General features: G+C 45.2%; 1 protein-coding gene across 1 annotated transcript in view; it reads left to right on the plus strand.

Moving 5' to 3' along the window:
- Positions 1-4,438: 4,438 nt before the first annotated feature.
- Positions 4,439-23,344, plus strand: part of LOC124775853 — a 140,923-nt gene continuing 122,017 nt past the window's right edge. Inside the window, exons 1-2 of the mRNA XM_047250724.1 lie at positions 4,439-4,486; positions 21,920-22,131. Of these exons, the coding sequence (XP_047106680.1) occupies positions 4,439-4,486; positions 21,920-22,131 (260 nt within the window). The remainder of the gene's footprint in view (positions 4,487-21,919; positions 22,132-23,344) is intronic.

A 23,344-nucleotide genomic window follows, 5' to 3' on the forward strand; every position in this document is an offset into this window, starting at 1 on the left:
AGGAACTATCCCAGCATTTGCCTGTAGCGATTTAGGGAAATTACGGAAAACCTAAATCCGGATGGTCGGACCAGAGTTTGAACCGTCGTCCACCCGAATGCGAGTCCAGTGTGCTGGCCACTGCCCCAACACGCCCGGTACTGTACAGTTTCTAGCAAACAGAGCAGCGGATGTCATTCTGAACGGAGAGAAGACTTTAGACGTAAAAGTAACTTCGGGCGTGCCCCAGGGGAGTGTCTTAGGACCATTACTTCTCACGATATATATAAAGGACCCAATACTTATACGTCGGACGTTCTGTGAGACTTTTCGGGGATGACGCAATTGTACACAGAGAAGTCACGCCGATGGAAAATTGTGGCGAAGTGCAGAATCATCTTCAGAGGATTGGCGCTTGCTGCAAGAAGTGGCAATTGACCCTTAACATAAGCAAATTAACGTGTTGCGAATGCGTAGACGGAGGGTCCGTGTTTTGCACGATTACAAAATTGGAGAGCAGTCAATGCATAGACTTACTTCCACAAAATACCTAGGGTAGGAAGCGATTTTGAATGTAACGACCACATAAAATTAATCGCGAGTAAGGCAGAGGCCAGACAGATTCATTGGAAGAATCCTCAGCAAATGTAGTCCACCAAGAACGGAAGTGGCTTACAAAACAGTCATTCGACCAGTACTAGAATTTTGTTCGTCAGTATAGGATTGAGAAAATAGAGAAGACCCAAAGAACCAAAGAAGAGCGACGCGTTTCGTAACAGGTTCATTTAGTAAGCACGAAAGCGTCACAGAGATGATCAGCCAACTGCAGTGCCAGACACTGCGAGAGAAGCGTTCTGCACCACAGTCTGGTTTATTGCTAAAGTTCCGAGAGTGTACGTTCCTAGAAAGGTCAACAACTATACTGCTTGCTCCTGCGTATATCTCACGAAGGGACGATGAAGGTACGAGGGAAGATCGCAAAATAATGCACAATAATTTTACTACCAAGAAGTTTAACAGGTAACTAAACCAAAAAAATCAGTAATGAACTCAAATCTTTTCCTACTTTCCGGCGTAGTCTTCATGGGACAAAACAGATGAAAGTCCGACGGTGTAGGCTCCGGAGCGTGTAGTGGATGCCGGAACACCTCCCTCCAAAATTTGGCGACTTTCTCGCAAACAGGAGCCGCGACATGGTGACGAGCATTATCATGAAGTAGTTTGATACCGGAAGCATTAAATTTGTGGCGTTTGTCACAAAGGACACGACACAACTTAACCAAAGTTTTAATGTAGACCGCAACATTCACAGTCGTCCCGTTCTCAGCAAAGTCCACCAGTAACACGCCGTGCATATCCCAGAGCACTGTCATAGGCACTATCCTAGCAGACTGAGTTACTTTGAATTTTTTCGTACTGGGGAAACAGCATGTTTCCACTCCATAGAGGAACGCTTGGTTTCGGGTGTGTAGTGGAACGCCCGCAACTCATCACCAGCGAAGATTCCTTTCAGAACGTCCTGACCTTCTGCGGCGTAACGCGTTAAGTGATCCAAGTTTGTCGTTAGTGCTGGCCCTCGTCGTTGTCTGTCAGGTTCTTACGCACCCAGTGAGCACTAACTTTACGAAATTTCACCATGTCACCAACAATATCGTACACCTCAGCGTAGGAAGTGTTGAACTCCTGCGATAAGGTTGGCAGTTTCACACACTGGTCGTTAGAAAATGCTGCCACGATGGCTCCGGCATTCTGTGGGGTTGGAACAGCCCGGAGCGTGGCGAATAACTAGGGTTCACACGGCCTTCTTGGAGGACCGCACGCCACCTGGAGATACTAAATGGTTCAAACGGCTCTGAGCACTATGGGACTTAACATCTATGGTCATCAGTCCCCTAGAACTCGGAACTACTTAAACCTAACTAACCTAAGGACATCACACAGTACCTGGAGATACTGCTACGGTCCTTAGTCGTCCCCACATACGGCACGCATGTCCCTGTGAATAAATTTTCTCGGTTTATGCCCTTTGGTCCACAAACATCGAACTAAACTTCGCTGCTCTTCACAAACTGACGACAGTAACGCATGTGCCACGTTTTTTTGGTAGTTGAAGCTCCTCTCGCTGGAGTTCACCGTGAAAGCGAAACACCTCTCTAGCGCAAATTTTCAACTTTCAAGCTGCAGCACAAGAGAAAAAAAGACTTATTATTCGTTACTTTCCGTTCCTCCCTAGTAAAATTAAAGAGATTCAAGCCCACATTGAGGCTTACCGGCAATAGTTCTTCCCGCGAAGTGTTCGCAACTGGAACAGGAAAGGGGGAAAGTGACAGCGGTACACAAAGTACACTCCATCACACACCATAAGGTGGCTTGCGGAGTGTAGATGAAGATGTAGCTGTAGATACCGCAAGACCGCATGTGGACGGTGCTGTCTCGTGACGTGCATCGATACAGAGGATATTCGACTATTGTTCTCGCCACCCTGCCCTCACCCACTGAAGACGTGTGGCCGCGGGTTTCCGAGAGACTCCCACACCACCGCTCGTCAGCCCCTTCACGAGTGATACATTGTGACAGTGACGAAGCAGCATGGAATGGCGTATCTGAGTCTGACACGATGTCCGTCTAGATTAGAGCGATTGGTGCTGTCGTAAGTAGCAGCCCTGTGTGCTAAATCTCACAGCCTGTACATACCTAAAGCACCTACAAATTGACGAAGGGCTGTCGATAAACAATGCGACACATTTTCTCTGAAAGTAGGTTGGCTTTAGTCAGGATTACGATACACGATATTACTCCCCTCACTTTTGACTACAAAACCCTGTTTTTCAGCTTAATCTCAGTCAAATGCGACGGCCTTACGCCAAATTACTGCGAGGTCCGCACGGTAACATTTTACTGGCCGACGTCGCAGCCAACGTCTCGCTGCGTCAATAACCTCTCCATCAACCGTATACTGTTTACCACGTAGTTCATCATTCAGCGGCCAAACGGATGGAAGTCGGAAGCTAAGAGATCTGGTTTGTAGGGTGGATGCGAAAGAACAACCCAATGAAGTCTTTTCAGCTCCTCTCTGGTGCGCAGACATGTGTGAGGCCTTTTGTTGTCATGAAGAAGAAGTTCGTTTGCATTTTTGTGGCGACCACCCCGCTGAGTCGTCTTTTCAATTTCCTGAGGGTACCAAAATACACTTCCAAGTTGATCGTTGCACCATGAGAGAGAACACGAAACAATACTTTTAGAGTCCCAGAAGACCGTTGCCATGACTTTACGAGCTGACGGTGCGGATTTGAACTTTTTTTTTTTTGTAGGAGAGACAGTGTGGCGCCGTTTTGTTTTCGGTTCGAAGTGATGAACCCATGTTTCATCGTCTGTGACGATGTTCGACAAAAAATCTTCACGATCAGCCTCGTAGCGAGTAATCACGAGTAATCAGTTTATCAGTTTCACTTAGATGATCCTTCGTTGCTCTTAATGGTCTTCTGTAGGCGGCGAGGAACCAAGGGGGATGGCGGAGGGGGGGGGGGGGGGACACATCTTTCAAGACCCCAACTGGAGGACGAATGTGTGCCAACAGAGGCGTACACTTGTGGAAAATGTGTGTCAGCAGAACCTACAGAAACGTCAAGCTGAGCAGCTATGTGTTTGATTGTGATCCGTCGATCACTTCGGATGAGTGTGTCTGCGCGTTCCAACATTGCAAGAGTCACAACAGTGTGCGGCCGGCCGGCACGCGGAAGATAGGACATGTTTGCACGTACTTGTTACGATGATGACAGTCGCCTCACCCAACGACTCACCGTGCTTTTGTTCCCTGCCAAATCTCCGTACGCATTCTGCCAGCGCCTACGGATACCTGCGACGCTCTGGTTTTCCGCTGAAAGAAACTCAGTGACAGCTCTCTGCTTGGGACGCACCTCCGCTACAGAAACCATTTTGTAGGCTACGTAAAGCGCCGCCACCTTCCGGAACTTCGCGAAACTGGAGGGGCGGAAGGGCGAATATTCCGTCATGTCTCACAACAAATTCCCCATTTTTTCAACCGAAATTGACCGAGAAAAAAAAGTACAGTATTACTTTTTGAACGCCTCTTGTAAATAGTGTATTGTTCCTACAGTACTGCATACGCACAGTAGTTTCCCGGTGTGGTACATTCAGCGGCCAGTAGTGTGACGCTAAGGGGAAGCCCGCGGCCGTGTCCCTGTACGGCCCGCCCCCGCCGCGGCTTCTCCCGCAGCCCTCCTGCGCGGCGCGCGCGGCCGCCGCGACCTTTAGCTGGTCGGCCGCCCCCCGCCGCCTCCGCAGCTGCGCCGCTGGCGCAACTGGCGGCGTGCCCTCTGCCCCCATTGCTCAACCTGAGGACACCACGTTATGCTCGCGCCAGTACCTGCCACCGATCCTCCTTGTCCCGTCCCACATACGCCCGTCTCCTTTCGTTATCCAGTTTCACACCTTCGCGATGGGCCAAATGGAGACTGTGTCAGCACGTCTCTTTGACGACCTGATCGTAACAATAGACGAAATATATGACAGTCCCCTTCTCTTCTCGGCTTTGTGAAATGGCGGTGCTGCTGTCCGCCGGTCCCTGGTCTTTGCGTCATATCGCAAGACCGCATCTGGCCCGTGCTGTCCTGACGTGCATCGAGGTAGAAGATGTCCGACTTTTGTCGTTGCCAGCCCGTTGTGCAAATCTCTCACCTACTGAAAAATACATTTCGCAAGCAACATACTCCCCCCACCCTCCGTTCTTCCCTGTTCCTAGAATGGTCAGCGGGAAGGAAGACTGCCAGTAACGCTCCATACGAGATCGAGTGTTCCAGATTTTTCCCGTTATTATCACTTGAAGAGTGGAAATGTCAAACGCTCTACTTGTTTTTTCCCCAAAAATGAGTTTTGAGTGTTAGTGCGTTGTCGGTACTATGTTGCATCTCCCTAGACTTGTTTCAAGTGTCAAATCGTGGAGAAAATAGTTCAAACCATTATTACTACATACGGCGTTGTCGTTTCATCAAGCTGCGCTTCCCTCCGGAGGGCCAAGTTCATTGCGTCAAGTTCTCCTCCATTTAGTGTGAGATGGTTTGAAGAAATACCACCCAAGCTTTTGGAGAGTGCAAATAGCTTTTTGAGCTCCGTCAGAGATTCTGAATTTATAGAGAAAGGGAAGAAGGTAACCAAGGTCTTTGTTCCCCAATATTTACACAAGACTGTTGAGTCAGCTAAAACCTTGAACCGATTCCACGTAATCTCAATGCACTCAACACAATTCTTTGAGTGTAAACATGTTTTCTATATCTATACTCAGCAAGCCACCTTATGTTGTACAGCGGAGGGTACTTTGTGTACCAGTGCTCTGGTCTTCTGCCAAAAGAAACAATGACAGCTACGTGGAACGTATCTTCGTTACGGACGCCATTTATAAGTATCAGTATAGCGTCGTCACCTGTCGGAAACTATAGAGGCTGAAGCGGGAATATTCCACGATGTTCCGCAATAAATTTCGCACCTTTTCGAAACTGGTTGAGAAAAAACTACGTTGCCTTACTTATCGAACCCCATCGCATTTAAAGCAACTTTGTGCAAATCATCAATTTTATGTTGGGAGCTAGAAGCGTTCGAAGTTTGAACGGTGGATTTATGATACTGTACGTAACCGGCTTTGATCAGATGAATATTCTGGTGGCTATGTGTTCATTTGAGTGATGTTTTCAAACGAGCGTCCGGTTTCCTGAATACACAACTTGATGAGCCTTCTAAACGACATTCCAAAGCATTTCATTCTTTCCATATTTCGATCCTTTGATAGCTTCATCGCAGTGAATTTCAAAACCGGCGAGAGTTCTCCGAATAGTGTCTACGAAAACTGCAAAGTGATGCGGCTTTTCCACGTCAGATTTGTTTGCGGCTGAAGTTTACAAACTTTAGGCAAATCAATTTTCATGTATGCACCATTGCTCAGCTGAAAATCCCCGCTGACATAACCGGCCGGTGAGGCCGAGTGGTTCTAGGCGCTTCAGTCTGGAACCGCGCGACCGCTACGGTCGCAGGTTCAAATCCTGCCTCTGGCATGGATGTGTGTGATGTCCTTATGTTGGTTAGGTTTAAGTAGTTCTAAGTTCTAGGGGACTGATGACCTCAGTCCCATAGTGCTCAGAGTAATTTGAACCAACCCGCTGACATAGAGTAACAGAAAAACGTAGTTCTTGGTATGTCGACGTGTGATCTTTTGGAGAATCGTACCATTGGTGCCTGTTTTGTTGATACTGGCGTAGTTATTGGAAGACATCTCACTGGTCATAGGGCAACAACATGACTGACGCTCTACCGAGAACTTCGTGACAGGCATTTAGAGACTGTTGGATAGGTTGCCCAGGAAACAGAAAAGGAGGAGCGCACTCAGCTTAGCTAACACCTCTTGATTTCTGTCTGCACCGAGCCTGGCTTACTTCGGAGCGAACACACGCGAACGACAATTAACGAACCAGAATTATCTCTGGTGTAAACGGTAGGTGAGTGCGAGCGAACTGCATTCGGTCGGGTTCGATTCGCGTTCGTTAGTGTTCGCTCGTGTTCCGCTGCCTGACGGCCTTTTAGCGAACCAGCACAGCAATTTCAGGTCCTTTCCGCTTCGACGCTAGGACTAAGTAAAGGTTTTGTCTCTGTTATGTCAACTTTATTGATGACCTGAGTTGCGCGACTGATGGAATGGTATGAGCGGGAGGTAATGTTGCTGATACGAGGACGTAGATGTTCCAACAGATGCACGTCACAAGTGATGAAGGAAAAGAAATATGATTAGTAGAAAATTGCTGACGCACTCAAAGGTGCGACTCGGACCGTTAGAAAGACGATAAAACGATTACGTGTTCGCACCAAGTGGGAATTGAGTGAATGAGAACAACCTTCGTATTTCTTGTTATTAAAAAGGAAAAGGTCAATGAATTTCTTTGATTGAAAACAGTTGTGATTATGTATCTATTATGTCGATTAAAATTAAGAATATACGAAAGGGCTTATCATTTTCGTTGCTTTAGAAAATGGTAGCTGTAATTACATGGCTGAAGTATCATTCTTATGACAGATTACTGACGATGAATAAAGACAGTTCACCCGGGATCACGATGCCCTCTCCCCTCTAAGAAACTACACACGGTATAACGGGCATAAGTGCAGATATTTCTATTGATGATTGAGGCGATGTACTGAACAATATTCACGTTAGACTAAAAACAACAGCCATTACAAGTCGTGTGTTTTTGGGTTGGTAAAACCTCCAAGTACATGTGCCAATGGTAAGCCATTAATGTTTATTTCCCATAGACAGCAGGTCAGGTGTTGAAGTGTGGATGCGTGGACAGAAAACGGTTAGTCTATACTGATAGGAGTAGCCCAAGTAGTGGCGCAGTCCGGCTGTGCAGGAAACATGGCATAAAGTTTGTGACGTACCCGTGGGAACACTATTCGACGCAGAGAAAAAACAAGGTAGACACTGATGTACGTACAAATTAACGTACCACGTTTTAAAATGTCTGCCCTTATACCCGTTACATCCTGTATAATAGATTTAATCATGTGGTTTATGAGACAGGTCCTAGTTATATGAAACATTTCTTTAACCAGATTTTATTGACGTCTTTCTTGTTCGTAAATTACTAAAATCCTTGAAGCTCTTCATTTATGTCACTGCAAACACTACAAACTGTCTTAGATACAGCAGCTACTGAAATGTTAAAAAATCACTAACGTAAACTTATCCGGTTGCTAACAATGGCTGTGTAAGAGCTGCGCTTTCTTCAAGTTGTGTTGGTCATCGGTAATTTGCTTTTAGCTGTCCTCCCATATCGTAACGACAGCAAAAAGCGTCAGTCAACTTATGTTAGAAGTTTTGGAATAATGCTAAGGAAAACTGGAACTGCAATTCAATGGTGAGTGTACCATCTCCAAGCATTTTGCTCTTAAGAACAATTTCAGACACATAAATTTCTTTCTCATATGCCGTTTTGTTTACTTCGCGAAAAATAGTGTGCTCGGTATGCAAAAAAATCCTCACTGAATATCAAAGTTACGCGTCGTCGTTCTAACTATATAGTGGTGTAAGCTGTGTGCCGGTTATTAGAGGCAAAAAGAATAACGTAGCGTTCATAGGCTATTTAGTTATCTCGCGTTGTCTTCCGTTCCCTCTAATGTAAAAGCTGGTTCACAGACGCAAGCGAACGGCAGCGAACGCTGGCGAACTGTATGCGAATGCTCGTTCGTTTGTCTTCCCTTCCATTGGCTCCTTTGTAAATCAAAGCTTTAGACAATCATCCATTAAAAGTGTCAAAAGTTGACGCCATAGGCGTGTGATAATAAGAAATAGTGCGGTTACGAATGAATCTTTCAGATGAGTGCTTTCAAACTCTCTGGATCGGGGCTCGACCCCTGACCTCGCCCATCGTGAGCACTGTCTTCACCGACTGAACTGTCCAGTCACGACTCACAGTCCCCCCTCATAGCTTCACTTCCAGCAGTACACATTCACCTCGCCCCCAAACTTTGCACAAGTTCTCCCTTATACCTCGCGAGACTATCATTTTTTGAATAAAGGCTATCGGGGATAAGCAGGAGAGAGGTGCTGGCAGGAGTGAAGCAGCGACATGTGACGCGTGGCTGGACAGCACTGCCCGCGACACACAGGTTTCGGGATCGGCCGGGAAGCTTCAACCGGACGGCACACTTCACGAGTACGTGAGGATAATTACGAGTATATGGCATGGATTCGTGCAGTGAAAGTGCAGTCTGTATTGAGTACTGTACTGACCAATTGCAAGTGCGACGACGATTTTCTACAAGATCATGTTAGAAATAATACAACTATTTAGTGTGGCCACTTGTCACTCTTACTAGGGCATGGGTGCATCATTTCACACCGAACGAGGTGGCGCAGTGGTTAGCACACTGGACTCGCATTTGGGAGGACGACGGTTCAATCCCGCGTCCGGCCATCCTGATTTAGGTTTTCCGTGATTTCACTAAATCGCTCCAGGCAAATGCTGGGATGGTTCCTCTTCAAAGGGCACGGCCGACTTCCTTCTCCGTCCTTCTCTAATCCGATGAGACCGATGACCTCGCTGTTTGGCCTCTTCCCCCAAACTACCCAACCCATCATTTCACGCCGAAGCAGACACAGCTGGAGCCTTCCCGGCACATAAAGTGGAAGGTTGGTTGGTTGGTTGATGTGCGGACAGTTATGATAACTCGTGAAGGTTAATCTGCTACTGACGGAGCCTGTAAACGCTGTAAATGACAAGACTTTTGCTTTCGCAACCGTCACCAGACGTCGTATGAGGAACAACTACCTGCAACGCTAACCGTCTTCCATTGATGAATGGAGCCGTGTGCACAAAACACAGAATCTCCTCCCGTACGCCTGGACCTGTAGATCTTGGTGGTCCGCTCTCCAAACCGGGAGATAAGCTTCCCATGAGAGCACAGACGGCAATGGAGATGTTAAGATATCTTCCGATTTGGACATCTTCGCTGCGGGTACCTCTCCTGCTACAAACCATGAGACAGCAGCACACATAAAGAGCACTTGTGGCAGCTGTTGATTTGTGCTTATACCGAACGCCAAACGCTACAGTCAGTGTATCCGTCGGTTCGGAATTAAATCTCACGACGACTACCTGCAGGAAGAAAAATGTTCCGGTGAATTTCACTATTTTGAACGCCATAAGCCGGAAATCTAGCATTTCCAGACAAATTTAATGTTTGCGTAATTATAGTGAATACGTGTCCTCTATTTCTGAAACACGCTGTATACGCCGGAGCTCCTGTACGATGCATGGTGGAGGATATTTTATACCTGTAGTAGTGATTTTCTGTCATATTCCATTTACATATTGATCGAGGCAAAAATGCTGTCTATATGTTTCTGTACGTGGCCTAATCTCTCTTACTTTATTCTCGTGAGACCTGCGCGAGAAATGTGATGGCAGAAGAATTGTCTCATAGTCTTCCACTTCTCCTGACTCACCCAAGTGATTGTTAACCTTAGGCGACCAGAATAACGTAACGGGTTCTATTAGTTAAATATTTATTAGTTCAGTGACAAATCCATGAAGACACTCCGTATGATCGTACTGACTAATTTCATTACCTTGCAATGATTAAAATTTGACACCGTCTATCACCTATTTCTGCTTCTATAGGAATTTATGGGTCGAAAAGATTCGAATTTAAACAGAGGATTATAGAAGTTGCAGATGGATATTTTGGGAACAAAATCCGTAATTTCAGTTCAGAGATGGAGGTTGCTTATTGGTAAAAGTTGGGCTTGTAAAACAATAAACTGGAAGCCAAGATCGGAGGAATTCTTTTTATTCTATGATTACCGGTTTCGGCGAAAGTAAAGCCGCCATCATCGAATTTAGGGAGGACAGAAAACACTATGAAAGTGGGCTTAGATTCCACTTATATAACATGTATACATATAAATTTAGTTAGGTACCTTAGGACACATACGGGTTACAACATCGAGGCAAACAATGGTGATATTAATAGTTGCCTATAACACGCAGGCCTTACAAAATTGTCGTAAGTAGCACATATGCGTCCAAGAGAGATGACATTATAATTGTGAAGTGTCTCCATCACATACAAGCGCAAATTAGGTACTACCGCAACTGCGGCTCTGTTCTTATACACTACAGGCCGCGTCGCGAGATGGCGCTAGCACAAGAGGCGCCAATGAATGTCATAACAGGCTCGGCGTGTGTGGTAACACTACGTCATTAGGGCTTTACATAATTCCAGAGATTACTGTATCACGTAAACATATACAAAACTTATGAAAGCTGCAGACCTGCACATCTGCCTGGTCACGTATACAACATATCGAAATGCAAATGCAAATTTCATGAGAACTGCGAAGTTAAAAAAATGTACATCTGTCTGGTCCTATGCATAATAAGATACGAACATAGATAGATATTTTATGCGATCTGCAGGGTTATAGACAGCACATGAGTCTGGTGATATATAAAATATACCGAGAGTATATACAAATTTTAAGAACGTTACAGGGTTACACAGTGCATACCCGTCTGGTCATATATAAAAATAGCAATAAAACACACCTTGCGTATAAGCGCAATTTTTCCGGTCATATCAAATACACATCTGCCTGGTTACATATAAAACATACCGAAAAGAAAAGCAAATTTTCTGGGACTGCCCAGTTACACAAGTGCACATCTGTCTGGTCATATATAAAACCTACCAAAAGTCATACACAAATTTAAGAACACTGAAGGGTTACACAAATGCATATCCGTCTCGTCTTATATTAAAAAACATACCGGTAAAATACACATTGCGTGTGAGGATATGGGTAATCATGGAATAAAAAGAATTCCTGCGACCTTGGTTACCAGTTTGTTTTAGAAGTATCTAGATCGCTCCCACATGAGCACACTGTGCTCCCTACAAAAAAGTTGGGTTTACTTAAAAAGGGACTGTTGCCAAAAAGAAATGCATTTTGAACCAAAAATGAATTTTTCATTGCCAGATCAGGAAAATTTCCGATTTCTTTCATGTATTTAGCCTACGTTTCCAAAAATCCACAAAGTGGACCAGCATGGTTAAAGTCGATCTGCGTCGGCGTACTCACGAGCATTCTGTGAGGCTGTAGAAAGGTCTGTTTAACGCGGACTTTGGGCGTAGTCCGGTATTGACAGTAGGCATAACATTAACACTCCAGCTTTCCCATTAGGAGAGTGTACGACTAGAAGAGAATATATAACATCGTTCTGGGACTCTCCTCAACGTAATTAACACGGAGGTGACACAAGTCATTCACGGGGTAGTGATTTACACACATACACGTGTGGCGGTAGTTTTGCGCACACGGGGTATAAAAGGACTGGGGGAGCCGCCATTTGTACTCAGGTGATTCGTGTGAAGAGATTTCCGACGTGGTTATGGCTGCACGACGGGGATTAACAGTCTTTGAAAGTGGAATGGTAGCTGCAGTTGGACGCTTGGGACATTCTACTTCGGAAATCGTTTGGGAATTCGATATTCCGAGTTCCACAGTAATCGGCAACGGCCTTGCCGCAGTGGTTACACCGGTTCCCGCGAGATCACAGAAGTTAAGCGCTGTCGGGCGTGGCCGGCACTTGGATGGGTGACCCTCCAGGCCACCATGCGCTGTTGCCATTTTTCGTCATGCCAATAGAGGAGCTACACGACCGAATAGTAGCGGCTTCGGTCATGAACACCATCATAACGACCGGGAGAGCGGCGTGCTGACCCCACGCCCCTCCTCTCCGCGTCCTCCACTGCTGAGGATGACACGGCGGCCGGATGGTCCCGTCCCGGTAGGCCACTGTTTTTTTATTTTTTTGAGATCCACAGTGACAAGAGTGCCGAGAATACTAACTTTCAGGCATTACCTCTCACCGCGGATAACGAATGGCCGACGGCCTGCTCTTAACGACCGACAGCAGCTATTTTTGCTTAGAGTTGCCATACATGCAACACAGCGTGAAATAACCGCAGAAATCAATGTGGGACATACTTCAAACGTATCCGTTACGACAGTACGGCGAAATTTGGCGTTAATGCGCTAAGGCAGCAGACGAACGACATGAGTGCCTTTGCTAAGAGAACGACATCGCTTGCAGTTCCTCTCCTGGGCTCGTGACAATATCGGCTGGATCCTAGACGACTGGAGAACAGTGGCTTGGTGAAATGAGTCCCGATTTCAAAGACTGATGGTAGGGTTGGAGTATGGCGTAAACCCAACGAAGCCATGGACCCAAATTGTCAACAAGGCACTGTGCAAGCTGGTGTTGGCTCCATAATGGTGTGGGCTGTGTTTATATAGGATGGACTGTTTTTGTGGTCCAACTGAACCGAACACTGACGGGAAGTGGTTTATGTTCGGCTACATGGAGGCCATTTGCAGCCATTCATAAACTTCATGTTCCCAAACAACGATGGAATCTTTGCGGACGGCAATGCGTCATGTCAGAGGTTCGCGATTGGTTTGAAGAACAGTCTGGACAATTCGTGCGAATGATTTGGCCACCCAGATCGCCCAACGTGAACCCGATCGATATTTATGGGACGTAATCAAGAAGTCAGTCGGTACACAAAATCATGCACTGGTAACAGTTTCGCAACAATGAACGGCTGTAGAGGTATCGTGGCTCAATATTTCTGCAGAGGACTTCCGGCGACATGCTGAATGCACGCCACGCCGAATTGCTGCTCTCCGCCGGGCAAAAGAATGTCCGCCACAATAGTTAGGAGGTATGCCATGACTTTTGTCACCTCAGTGTAATTTTGTCATGCCGTGGTTTTGTCTCACGTATAAAAACTAGTGTAGATTCTCTCTGCATAGCGTACAGCGTCCCTCATATCTTTCCTATAGCAGCAGCACAATGCTTAGACGTACTGTGTGTAAATTGTGTATTCTTTTGTAACAGAAGAGGTTCTTCTGTATAGTGATAAAGTAAACATGATCCAGCGCCTGTAGAAGCTCGCAGACAATCGTTAGAGCGGAGACAGGCTGCTTCCTCTGCCTTACAGCGCACAGTGGTCTGCGTTGTGTGGCTGTACCTGTGCCGGCCGGTGTGGCCGTGCGGTTCTAGGCGCTTCAGTGTGGAACCGCGTGACCGCTACGGTCGCAGGTTCGAATCCTGCCTCGGGCATGGATGTGTGTGTAATTTCCTTGGGTTAGTTAGGTTTAAGTAGTTCTAAGTTCTAGGGGACTGGTGACCACAGATGTCAAGTCCCATAGTGCTCAGAGCCATTTAGCTGTACCTGTAGACAGTGATGAAGGACGCGTCGTCGTGTGTCTCGCTTGGCTTAGCGACTCCTACGCGCACCCGCACAACAAAACGACGCGGGGCTCAGGGAAGAGGAAGGAGCCTTCAGCAAATTTCCCTCCGCCTGCTCGCATGAGCACACAGCACGAGCCGTGTCGACGAATCCGGAGCCAGACTTGGCGGCATTTTGTCTGACATTCTCTGCTTTCTCAGAAGCACGTACCTCCTAAGACTGCTGTCGACCTTCTCTCAAGTTATGTGAATTCTCGATTGTCACTTGTTCATTTTCTCCTCCATTCTCGCCCACCGTATATATTCCGAGAACTTCGACCTTGCGCAACCTATAGAGAAATTTTCAGTGAAGTGCTTTGACAGCAGTCACAGCGCTGAGATTATTATTTCTCAACGAGTAATTCTTCCAGCCCCCGATTCCTTAAAGAATCTGACTCCCATATAGCATAAAACAGCTACGAACGTCAGTTTTTCTCGCGTCTCAATCTTTATGGCGTCACACCTCCTGACCTACGCGACATACACTGATATAATTGTGCAGATTCGTTCGGTGGTAAATGTGGCTACTGTCTGCAGAGCGTTAGTAGTAGAGCAGTAGCAAATTAAGACGTCACACCCGATGCTGTAGTTTTACTGTATGAACAGCAAAAATTGTATTAAATGATTAACTTTTTTGATATCATTATTTTGTGGCGAATGTCAGCGAGAAAAAGTTTCTATAAGGTTCGAAGTTACGTGGAAATTCGTTTACTGCTCTCATTCCCAAATAGTGGATCAGTATAGTCCGGGTAAATTGCGCGCCTAGGGTTGTGCTGCATCAAGACATACGCACAGTTTCTAACTCTGATACTTGACTTACTGGGTTAGGCCTTCAACGTAAGATTATATCGCTTAATGACTAGATTACGATAACATTTTAAGACATTGTTGCATTTTCTTGTACAATGCTCTCTTGCTACGCTTTTTCGGAGAAGTTGAGTTACCAGGTAAAAAATCTTCCGGCTCTAATTGATGAACCATCGTTATACAGTAATCACTGAAAGAGGATGAATCCAAAATATTATGTTTGTTGTACTGACTCGGTTGTTTCCTGGTAGCTGTTCATGTTCCTCGCTCACCGGATTGGGTGTTATTTTCATAATACCGAGGAGTCACGAAGATGGAAGCCTGTAGCCTTCATCTCGGCTGAAATTATATTCATGAGCGTTTCATAGACTTTCGTTCTATAAATATTGCTTTCTCTGACTAGCATGCGTATGTTCTTAAAATCTAAAACCTGATCACATTCTTCTTGGTGTTCCGCTATTGGTGACTTTACGTTTTATCTTAAACGCGTCTTCGAATTATTTAAGGCGTTCTTTCACTATGCTCGCAGTTTCATCGGTACCTGTTTAGCCACTATCACACGCTATTTCACACCCTCCCGCAAAATAGAGGTGATCAGGGGCGTCCATTGCAAGTCGGAAAAAGTCTTTAGCCTTGTGTTGACTGAAAAATGTAGTCCTTAAATCATTCTCCCGAAGAATTCTGCCTATGCGGTCGCTTACTCTGGACACAAACCGTAAACTTGGAGACTGTGCAGGAAGTTTCCTATTATTCTTGTTTGCATTATTATCATTGTTATTATAATTACAGTGTGTGTAGTGTGGTGTGTTGTTTGTGTTGTATGATGACGGGACAAGGTACCGGCACCAAGTATACTTCTCTCAGACATCTTCGTTGCTGGAAACAAAATCTCTTGTACAGATCTATTACGGTATGCAGTCTAGAGCCCGTGTTGACTGGTCATTTCTTTATTGCTTCGGTCCAAACTGCCACCTCTCAAAACATGTGGAGGAAAGAGCTTACAGTAGAAGATAAATGCTTCAAGATGAAGTGCTCGTAGCTCTTGAGGTACGCATTTTAAATCCCATGTTTCCTAGACTTCTTGCTTTGAATGATCGTTCCTGCCATACCCCTCAATGTTGACCATCTTGGGAAAATACGTACGAGTATATTATGGTGTACGCCACAACACGTGTGCCTCGGCGGTCCTCGGGTCTATACATTCCCATGAGGATGGACAGTTTATGCAAAACCAACCTCACTATTTTAATTTACACTGCAATTTCAAATTTGAATCCTAGTGACCATGTTACTGCTGTGGAACTAACAATTCTTGTTATCCTTCTCAGCTGAATTCATTCACCAGTCCCATTAATATTTGGTGGCTACTCCAAAGAACTTCTTGACTTTAGGTACCATAAGAGAAGAAACTGCTTGCTTGATACGCGATTTGCAATAATATTAACTATAGTTAATATATCTAGATCTTCAACGATCCTTTGCAGATTGGAAAAGAACTGTCTAAATTCGATCCTTTCTATATCAGCAGAACTGTATTCTCCCGTCTCACGATTTGCTGTATTCTTACATTCCGCGTGATTGATATATTTTCGATATAGTCAGTAACGTGTCAGTAGGTGCATATACCTCGAGGAAGATCAAAATTGTTCATACTGAGTCTATCCTCAATAGTGGCAAAATACTACGCGAATTCGTCGCAGTACTCATAGCGCCCCAACGAGACTGCAATCCATTCAATCTATGGTGTGATGAAAAGAGCAGCTTCTCCAGAAACTCTTTATCTACCGCCAGAAAGGCTCGACTGAGGCGTGTAGAAGAACCAGGAACTCAGGCCAAGTAGTAAATATTAGTACGCCATAACATCATTTGATGATCTTCTCATAACCATCAGGTTCTATACGTGGTCTATCGTTCTCCCCACCATCTCTAAAAGGCTTCCGTTCTTTCCGACGAGGTGTTCAGGTCCATATTTAGCAATCTTCTTACCTCCCGCGAATCACGTATCACAGTCATTGTTGGCACCGCCAAGATCCAGTCTGCGACGCAAGTAAATTGCGACTTGCTGCGACTATAAATAATTTATGGACTGCTAAACGGAGAGCGAGTGGAGGTAAAAACTTGCCCGTCTCCTGCGCCGTCACCAAACCGGACACAGGGCTGCTTCCACATTCACGTCGCCCGTCACTGCAGAGTGAAAAGTCCGCTGCGGCGCGGACGCTTTCGTACGCCCTTAACAGCGCCAGAAGAACTAAAATGGCAGAAAGCAGGGGATCAAATTCCTTGGCACCCAGTCAACCAGATGCATGACAATGCCTTACAAAAGAGCATGCACACCTCGAACTGCTGAACTAAACATGTTTTGATTATCTCAACAGCGGCGTACGGACTGCACAAGTAACATGAACACCATTCTAATACGATGTAGAGGCTTCTAATCTACACATATATCTGTACTCAACCGGTCACCTTAAGGTGTGTGACGGGGAATACTGTTGGTGTCACTACCTTTTCTACCCTTTCCTTTCCCACTCGCGATTGGTGTAAGGGAAAGATGACTCTCGATAAGCCACTGTGCCATCTCACAATTTTCTTGCTGTGGTCACTTCGCGAGACGTATGTGGGAGGAAGTAATATGTTGACCGGCTCTTCTCGGAACCTACTCTCTCGGAATTCCAATAGTGATCCACAACGCCTCTCATGTAGCGTCTGCCACTTGAATTAGCTGAGCTGCTCCACAACGCTTTCCAGCTTTCTACGAAGGCCTCCGATTTTTTGTGTGCAAACTCTTTAGGCTTTTTAAATAAAACAAATTTTATTAACATTCTACATCTTTATTCTTCATCCCTACATATTTATTTCTCAACATAGCCATCCTGGCGAAGAGTATTCCTCCCAACCAGAGACCAGTTCGTTGATACCGTCACTGTACAATGTTTGACTTTGTTGATGGAGGCACAACCCCACCTCTCATTGCTCCACTCCAAAACTATCAAAGCGAAATCCTCAAAGGTATTCTGTAAGAATCGGACGGGGCCAAGTCGTTACCGTATCGAGGATAACCGATGACGGTGAATCCAAGGCTTCGGATTATTGCAGACGTCTCAGCGCTCACGTGTGGTCTGGCAATGTCGTGATGAAGGAGACGATGCTCCACGAGTGGACAAACTCTTCGAATTCGTGCTTTCGGTTTTCTGAACTGTCTCTCACGCATTGACACACAAGTTACGTTACACGCTACAATTCAGAACCCCTTAGCATCAGAGGGTTGCAACTTGCGTCAATGAAGCGGCAAAGTCTACCGAGTAATATGCTTGACATCTAATACCTCAACCGATATTCAGAACCTAATAAAAAATTCGGAGTCATCACTTTTCAGCACCCACTCATAAATAATCCCATGACGAAACCCGCTGCTCCTCGTTGGATTTTCTCTATTCACTCTATTAACCCAATCGGACAACACTCACAGACTAATGAGTAATCGCCAAGTATCTGTCTTACAACTTTTATGTAAGCCACTTGTTTCATGAACGAATTATAGTTCCTTAAGACTCTCAGACTTGCGTCCACTTTTGTCAATATTTGTTTTGTGTGGTGATTCCACTTTAGATCACTCCAGATGGCTACTCCTAGGTCTTGTACGCTAGTTACTGTCGCCAGTAGGGTAATAGAACACTACTGAATTTTTTCACCCGCTTATGCGCAGCCCGTTACATTTATTTATGTCCAGCTTCAGCTGTCACTCCCTGCACCAAACGCCAAACCTCTGCAGGTCTTCCTGAAATGTGCCGCAGTTTTCTGCTGTTGCAACCCTGCCAACAGCATCGACCGCGAATAGCTTCACATTGCCTGTCACTTTATCCACTACATCACTTTATGCATCGTACAGAGTAAAGACACTACCACACTCCTGTGCGGTACTCTTGAAATTACCTTCTCATCTATCGGTTTCGTTCCGTTAAGAACGACGTCTTGAGTTCTGCCTGCAGGGAAATCCTAAATCTGAGTCACACATCTGATCCAATACTCGGAAGCTTGTATTTTGCTCACGGAACGACAGTATGGAACTGCATAGAATGCCTTCCGAAAGTCAAGTAACACCTTTGACTACGATGGCCTTGCTGTCATGACGAACAGATGGAGATGAATTCATCAAGATAACTGTTTGCGGAATCCCTGGAGACTTCTATGGAGAAGACTTTCGATCTCCACACACGTCAGAATACTAGAGCACACAGCATGTTCCATAGTTCTACACCAGAATGATGTCAGTGACATACGCCCATAATTATGTTCAGAAGCATCTTAAACAATCTAAATCCTTCCTGGTTATCATCACATAAGAATTCTTAATGGTGCTCAATAAGGTATATACCATTCCTCGAACAGAAACTACAATTCCTCGAAGGGTACTTGGGAAAAGCTTACGGGCCGTAATTGCTTTTGGAGTGCGGACTATAATGGACTGGCGACCCAACCCTCTGCCTGTAGAGATAAGGGATGACGTATAATTTCATCCTCATCGCCACCGATCTAATCTGGACATTACTTGTTGCGTGAGTGGACCATCATCCTCCAAAATAACAGCTTGCCGTGCTGGAGACCAAACCTCCGCCACTGAATGCGGTCAGCTTCACCACCAGTGCGACCGCAGGATCCACTGAAAAGCATTACTATATTTCCACCGTGATTTTACAATTATAACTTCCCGCTGGTGTTCTGTATTCAAAAACCCGTCCTGTAGTAAGGAAAATTAATAAAGTAGACTCAACGGATCATACAAGCTTGCATTCGACCATGGAACATATTTCGTAAACGTTCCACAACTGAAACTACATTTACATGTTGTTTGACAGTAGAAACTTTACGATGAGTATTTTACTAAGCACACTACTGAGGCTGTGTTTTATCAAGTACATTAAACTCAAAAGTCACATTTTTCTTTGAAGCGGTAGGTCTAACAACAATCTCTCCTCTCTGTCAGCGATAGTTCACACTGACAGCCACTGTTCTTGATTGCCTATAGGTACCAGACATTGCAAGCGTATTCTGGGAAGGGTCTCTGTTTGATTAACGGACAATTGTAATCCATTCGTAGAACAATCATAGGAGAATTGCAATAGTAGACAAGCTTAGCTGCTTGATTTCGTAGTGCTTGGATAAAAAGTTTCCCATAGCACATTTGCTACAAAAATTTGTTAAATATGTAACACTAATGATGCGTGAATTTTACATTCTAAATTGTTAATACTAAAACACACCAGTTTCAAGTGTGTTTTTCTGGTAAAAGTACTCTATACAGAACTTGATGTAAGGACAGATCAAAATTTCACGAGAGTACATTATATTCATATATATCAAACAACTTTAGTTCAGAAATGACTTCATTTGTTTGAGAATTTGGAACAGTATTCCATATATTTTCAGTAGGCCTAACTATATGTACTTTGCAGAAGGGTTATACTCATGAAGTGATTATGGCAGAGATACTTTCGTAGGTAATGATGAAGAGCAATAAACAATAATATCTATGAATATTTTACGTATAGCATCTACTCACTGATTAACTTTCCAGTCGGCATCAGTATCCTTTCCACCTTCATGCCCTTACGGTTACGGCTACTTGCGACCAGTAAGGTTATGATGACAACACGATGTGGCATAATAGTTACAGGCGCTCCTGATTCGAGAACTCGCTAGTCGTCAAAGAACAGAGAAAAAGCACACATTCAGTATGCCTTTATGTTGAGACATAATTACATTACCTTAAAACAACTGAATATTTTGGTACACATTAACGCGCCTCCCGCAGCTACCGGGTAGTTATAATTAAAGTGCAGCTATTCACAGAGGAGCAGTGCGGGCTGTAATTATCGTATGCAAAAGAAACTTGGTAGACATGCTAATGGGTCAATGCGGAAGCGATTTACACTGAAAAAGTTAGTTCCAGTTTTGGCCACCAGGCGCAAATCTGGCGCTGTACGCTATATGACGGTATGACTTTCACGCTGTCATTTGACAAGCCATAACCTGAGTGGACAGTATGGTTATCGAGAAGAGAGTCCGTGCGCTGTTAGCGGAACTATTTTATTAGAACGACAGCAATTACAGCGCTACATTGAGAATGAAAGTTCTGAGGCCCGATGTCATTAAATGGTTTAAACAAGATGACAATGAAATTCAAAAACAAGGGTGAGCTTGGTGTGGCATCTGGAAGAGGAGGGCGTCCTATACTGGTGGCAGTTAATGACGAGTTTTTGTTAATGTAAGAGAGATGGGTAATACCTCATGTCACTTGCCCCGTGAAAGATCTGCATAGTGGAAGCTTAAAATGATTCATATTGCTCTGAAACACTATGAGACTTAACATCTGAGGTCATCAGTCCCCTAGAACTTAGAACTACTTAAACCTAGCCATCCTAAGGCCATCACACACATCCATGCCCGAGGCAGGATTTGAACCTGCGACCGTAGCGGTCTAGTGGAAGCTTCTACAGACGTGTTATCTCCAGAGGTTTTGCATATGAATGGGCTGTAAGATCACTTTATCTGAATCCATGTGGCTATTGGTTGTGGGGATATCTAATGGAACGCGTCTACCAGGGACATGTCCGGTCAGTACCTGATCTGAAGGCCAGTAGACAGAAAAACATTGCTCAGATTCCACCCGAATTGCCGTGAGCAACTGTCGATCACTTGTTTTACGTACGCAGCATCTCGTCGAAGACTCCGGTGGTCATACTGAACAAATCGTATGGGCGTCGATTAATAGTAATCAACATTATGCCTTTCTCAGTTGTCCACATTTTTCTGCCCATGTCCTGTTCCTAATCAATTACATGTAGAACCATTTCTGAATTTCTTTCTTGCATTCACAGCATCAGATTTGCACCTAGTGGCCAAGTCGGAACTAACTTTTTTCTAGCGTGAATCAGCTCCACCATAACGCATTAGCATATCTACCAGGTTCCTCTACCATACGACAATTATAGCTTTCGCTGGACCTCTGCGAGTAGCTGCATTTCAATTATAACCATCCGGTACTTCCTATATTTCACTTTGCCATGTGCGCTCGCTCAGTACATCCGCATGTTTGAGTGCACGATAAGTTAAGTCTTCTTCCACTACTGTGTGAAGCAGACCAACAACTCTGTGTCACGTCTTGTCACCAGGCGTAGTAGCTACGGATGCCAGAAATAGGTATGCGATTGTTGTGGCGGATGCGCTAAGTAAACGGGCCCCCAGTACTCGTCCTCTTCGGATATCTGTAGGGTCCAAATTCGGACGGATACTGCCGCAAGGATCGTAGACCTACTGGCAGCTCATCTCAGAAGCGATCCAGAGAGGTTATAATGCGAGAGGCAGTCAGCGGGTCTCGAGAGGATCGGGAAACGAGCTCCGGTATTTACGCCTCACCGAGGCCTCCTCTTAGTGGTACTGGCCGCGTCTTCTGCAGGGAGCCGGCGTGGGGCGTGGGCGGGCGGCGCGCTGACCCAGAAGCGGCCAGCCGCGGACCACTTCCCTCCCCAGCCGGGACCTTCCTTTGTTCTGCCGCAGACAACTCTCGCTCTCCGCACACACACAAGTGTACTGTCCCACATACCAGCGCCGAAAACAATAGTCGACAGTTAGCGCCTCATTCTGACGCGGAAATAATTCTTGATAAAGGATTAGCATGTGCAGTAACTGTTTCCCTAATTACACTGCTGCACTGTTAATAACGGTGTGTAAAGTCAGTCATCTGATGTTTGTTTACTCTCGTCGCCTCTTACCGTGTCGAGTGAGCGACGGTCGACCACAAGTAACTGTGAGAACGCCTAAAGCTGCTCGCATAGGCTACCAGCACAGCGAGGCCGTCGCGAGAGTGGCGTGTATCGCAGGCGTGTACAGTAGTTGCAGTCATTTGATCATGTAATAGGCAACGTCGCTCTCGAACAAAATTAATTTCTGGTAGCCACTGTACGAGCAGCTGGAGTCCAAGCGCCCGATTCGTACTAATGATGAAAGGTGAAAAATGATCAGAACTTTGGGTTGGCACATGTTGCCACATCTGGCTTCCAGTCTCGGTCTCACAAAGGGTGACTACTGTCCGTGCATCTCACCCAAAGACTGAGATGCCACAAGCGAGTGGCTCGGACACCAAAGTCAAGAACTCCTAACAGCTGGGAATAAAAAGCTCACAGAGCGCTGGAATGAATTTTTAAATGTTGGTAATGACCACTTTTAAAAACTCTTAAATTTAATTTCACTCATAAGTTTGTGGTTTTAGAAATTACGCTCGTTAATTATTGAAATTTCGTCGTTATATAGTAACAATAAATAACAATAATTCTGGTGTCTAGGAAGCCTCCATACACGGATCGTTAGACAAACATTCAAACAAATCGTATTAATGAGATTTATTACAAAAAGAAAAGATACTATACTTAACTTTTGCAATTACACAGATGTGTCGCAAGCAAAGGGCGGCATACGAAATATTATATCTTCTTCTGTATAAACACTTCCAACTCTGTGCTACATATAAGGTACAAGCGGAGTAACCGGTGTAGACGCTTCTATCTAAATTGCTAGTCTTGAAGCTCCTATTCATCTGGGCCGTCAGCAGCCGGTCGATAGGAGCCGCTGCTGTCACGTTGTCGTCCTGGAGAGGGGTCGGACAGCGTGCAGTTGGCTGACGACTTCTCACAGCCATA

The sequence above is a fragment of the Schistocerca piceifrons genome, chromosome 1 (genome assembly GCF_021461385.2).
Source record: "Schistocerca piceifrons isolate TAMUIC-IGC-003096 chromosome 1, iqSchPice1.1, whole genome shotgun sequence".
In the NCBI taxonomy this organism is placed as follows: domain Eukaryota; kingdom Metazoa; phylum Arthropoda; class Insecta; order Orthoptera; family Acrididae; genus Schistocerca; species Schistocerca piceifrons.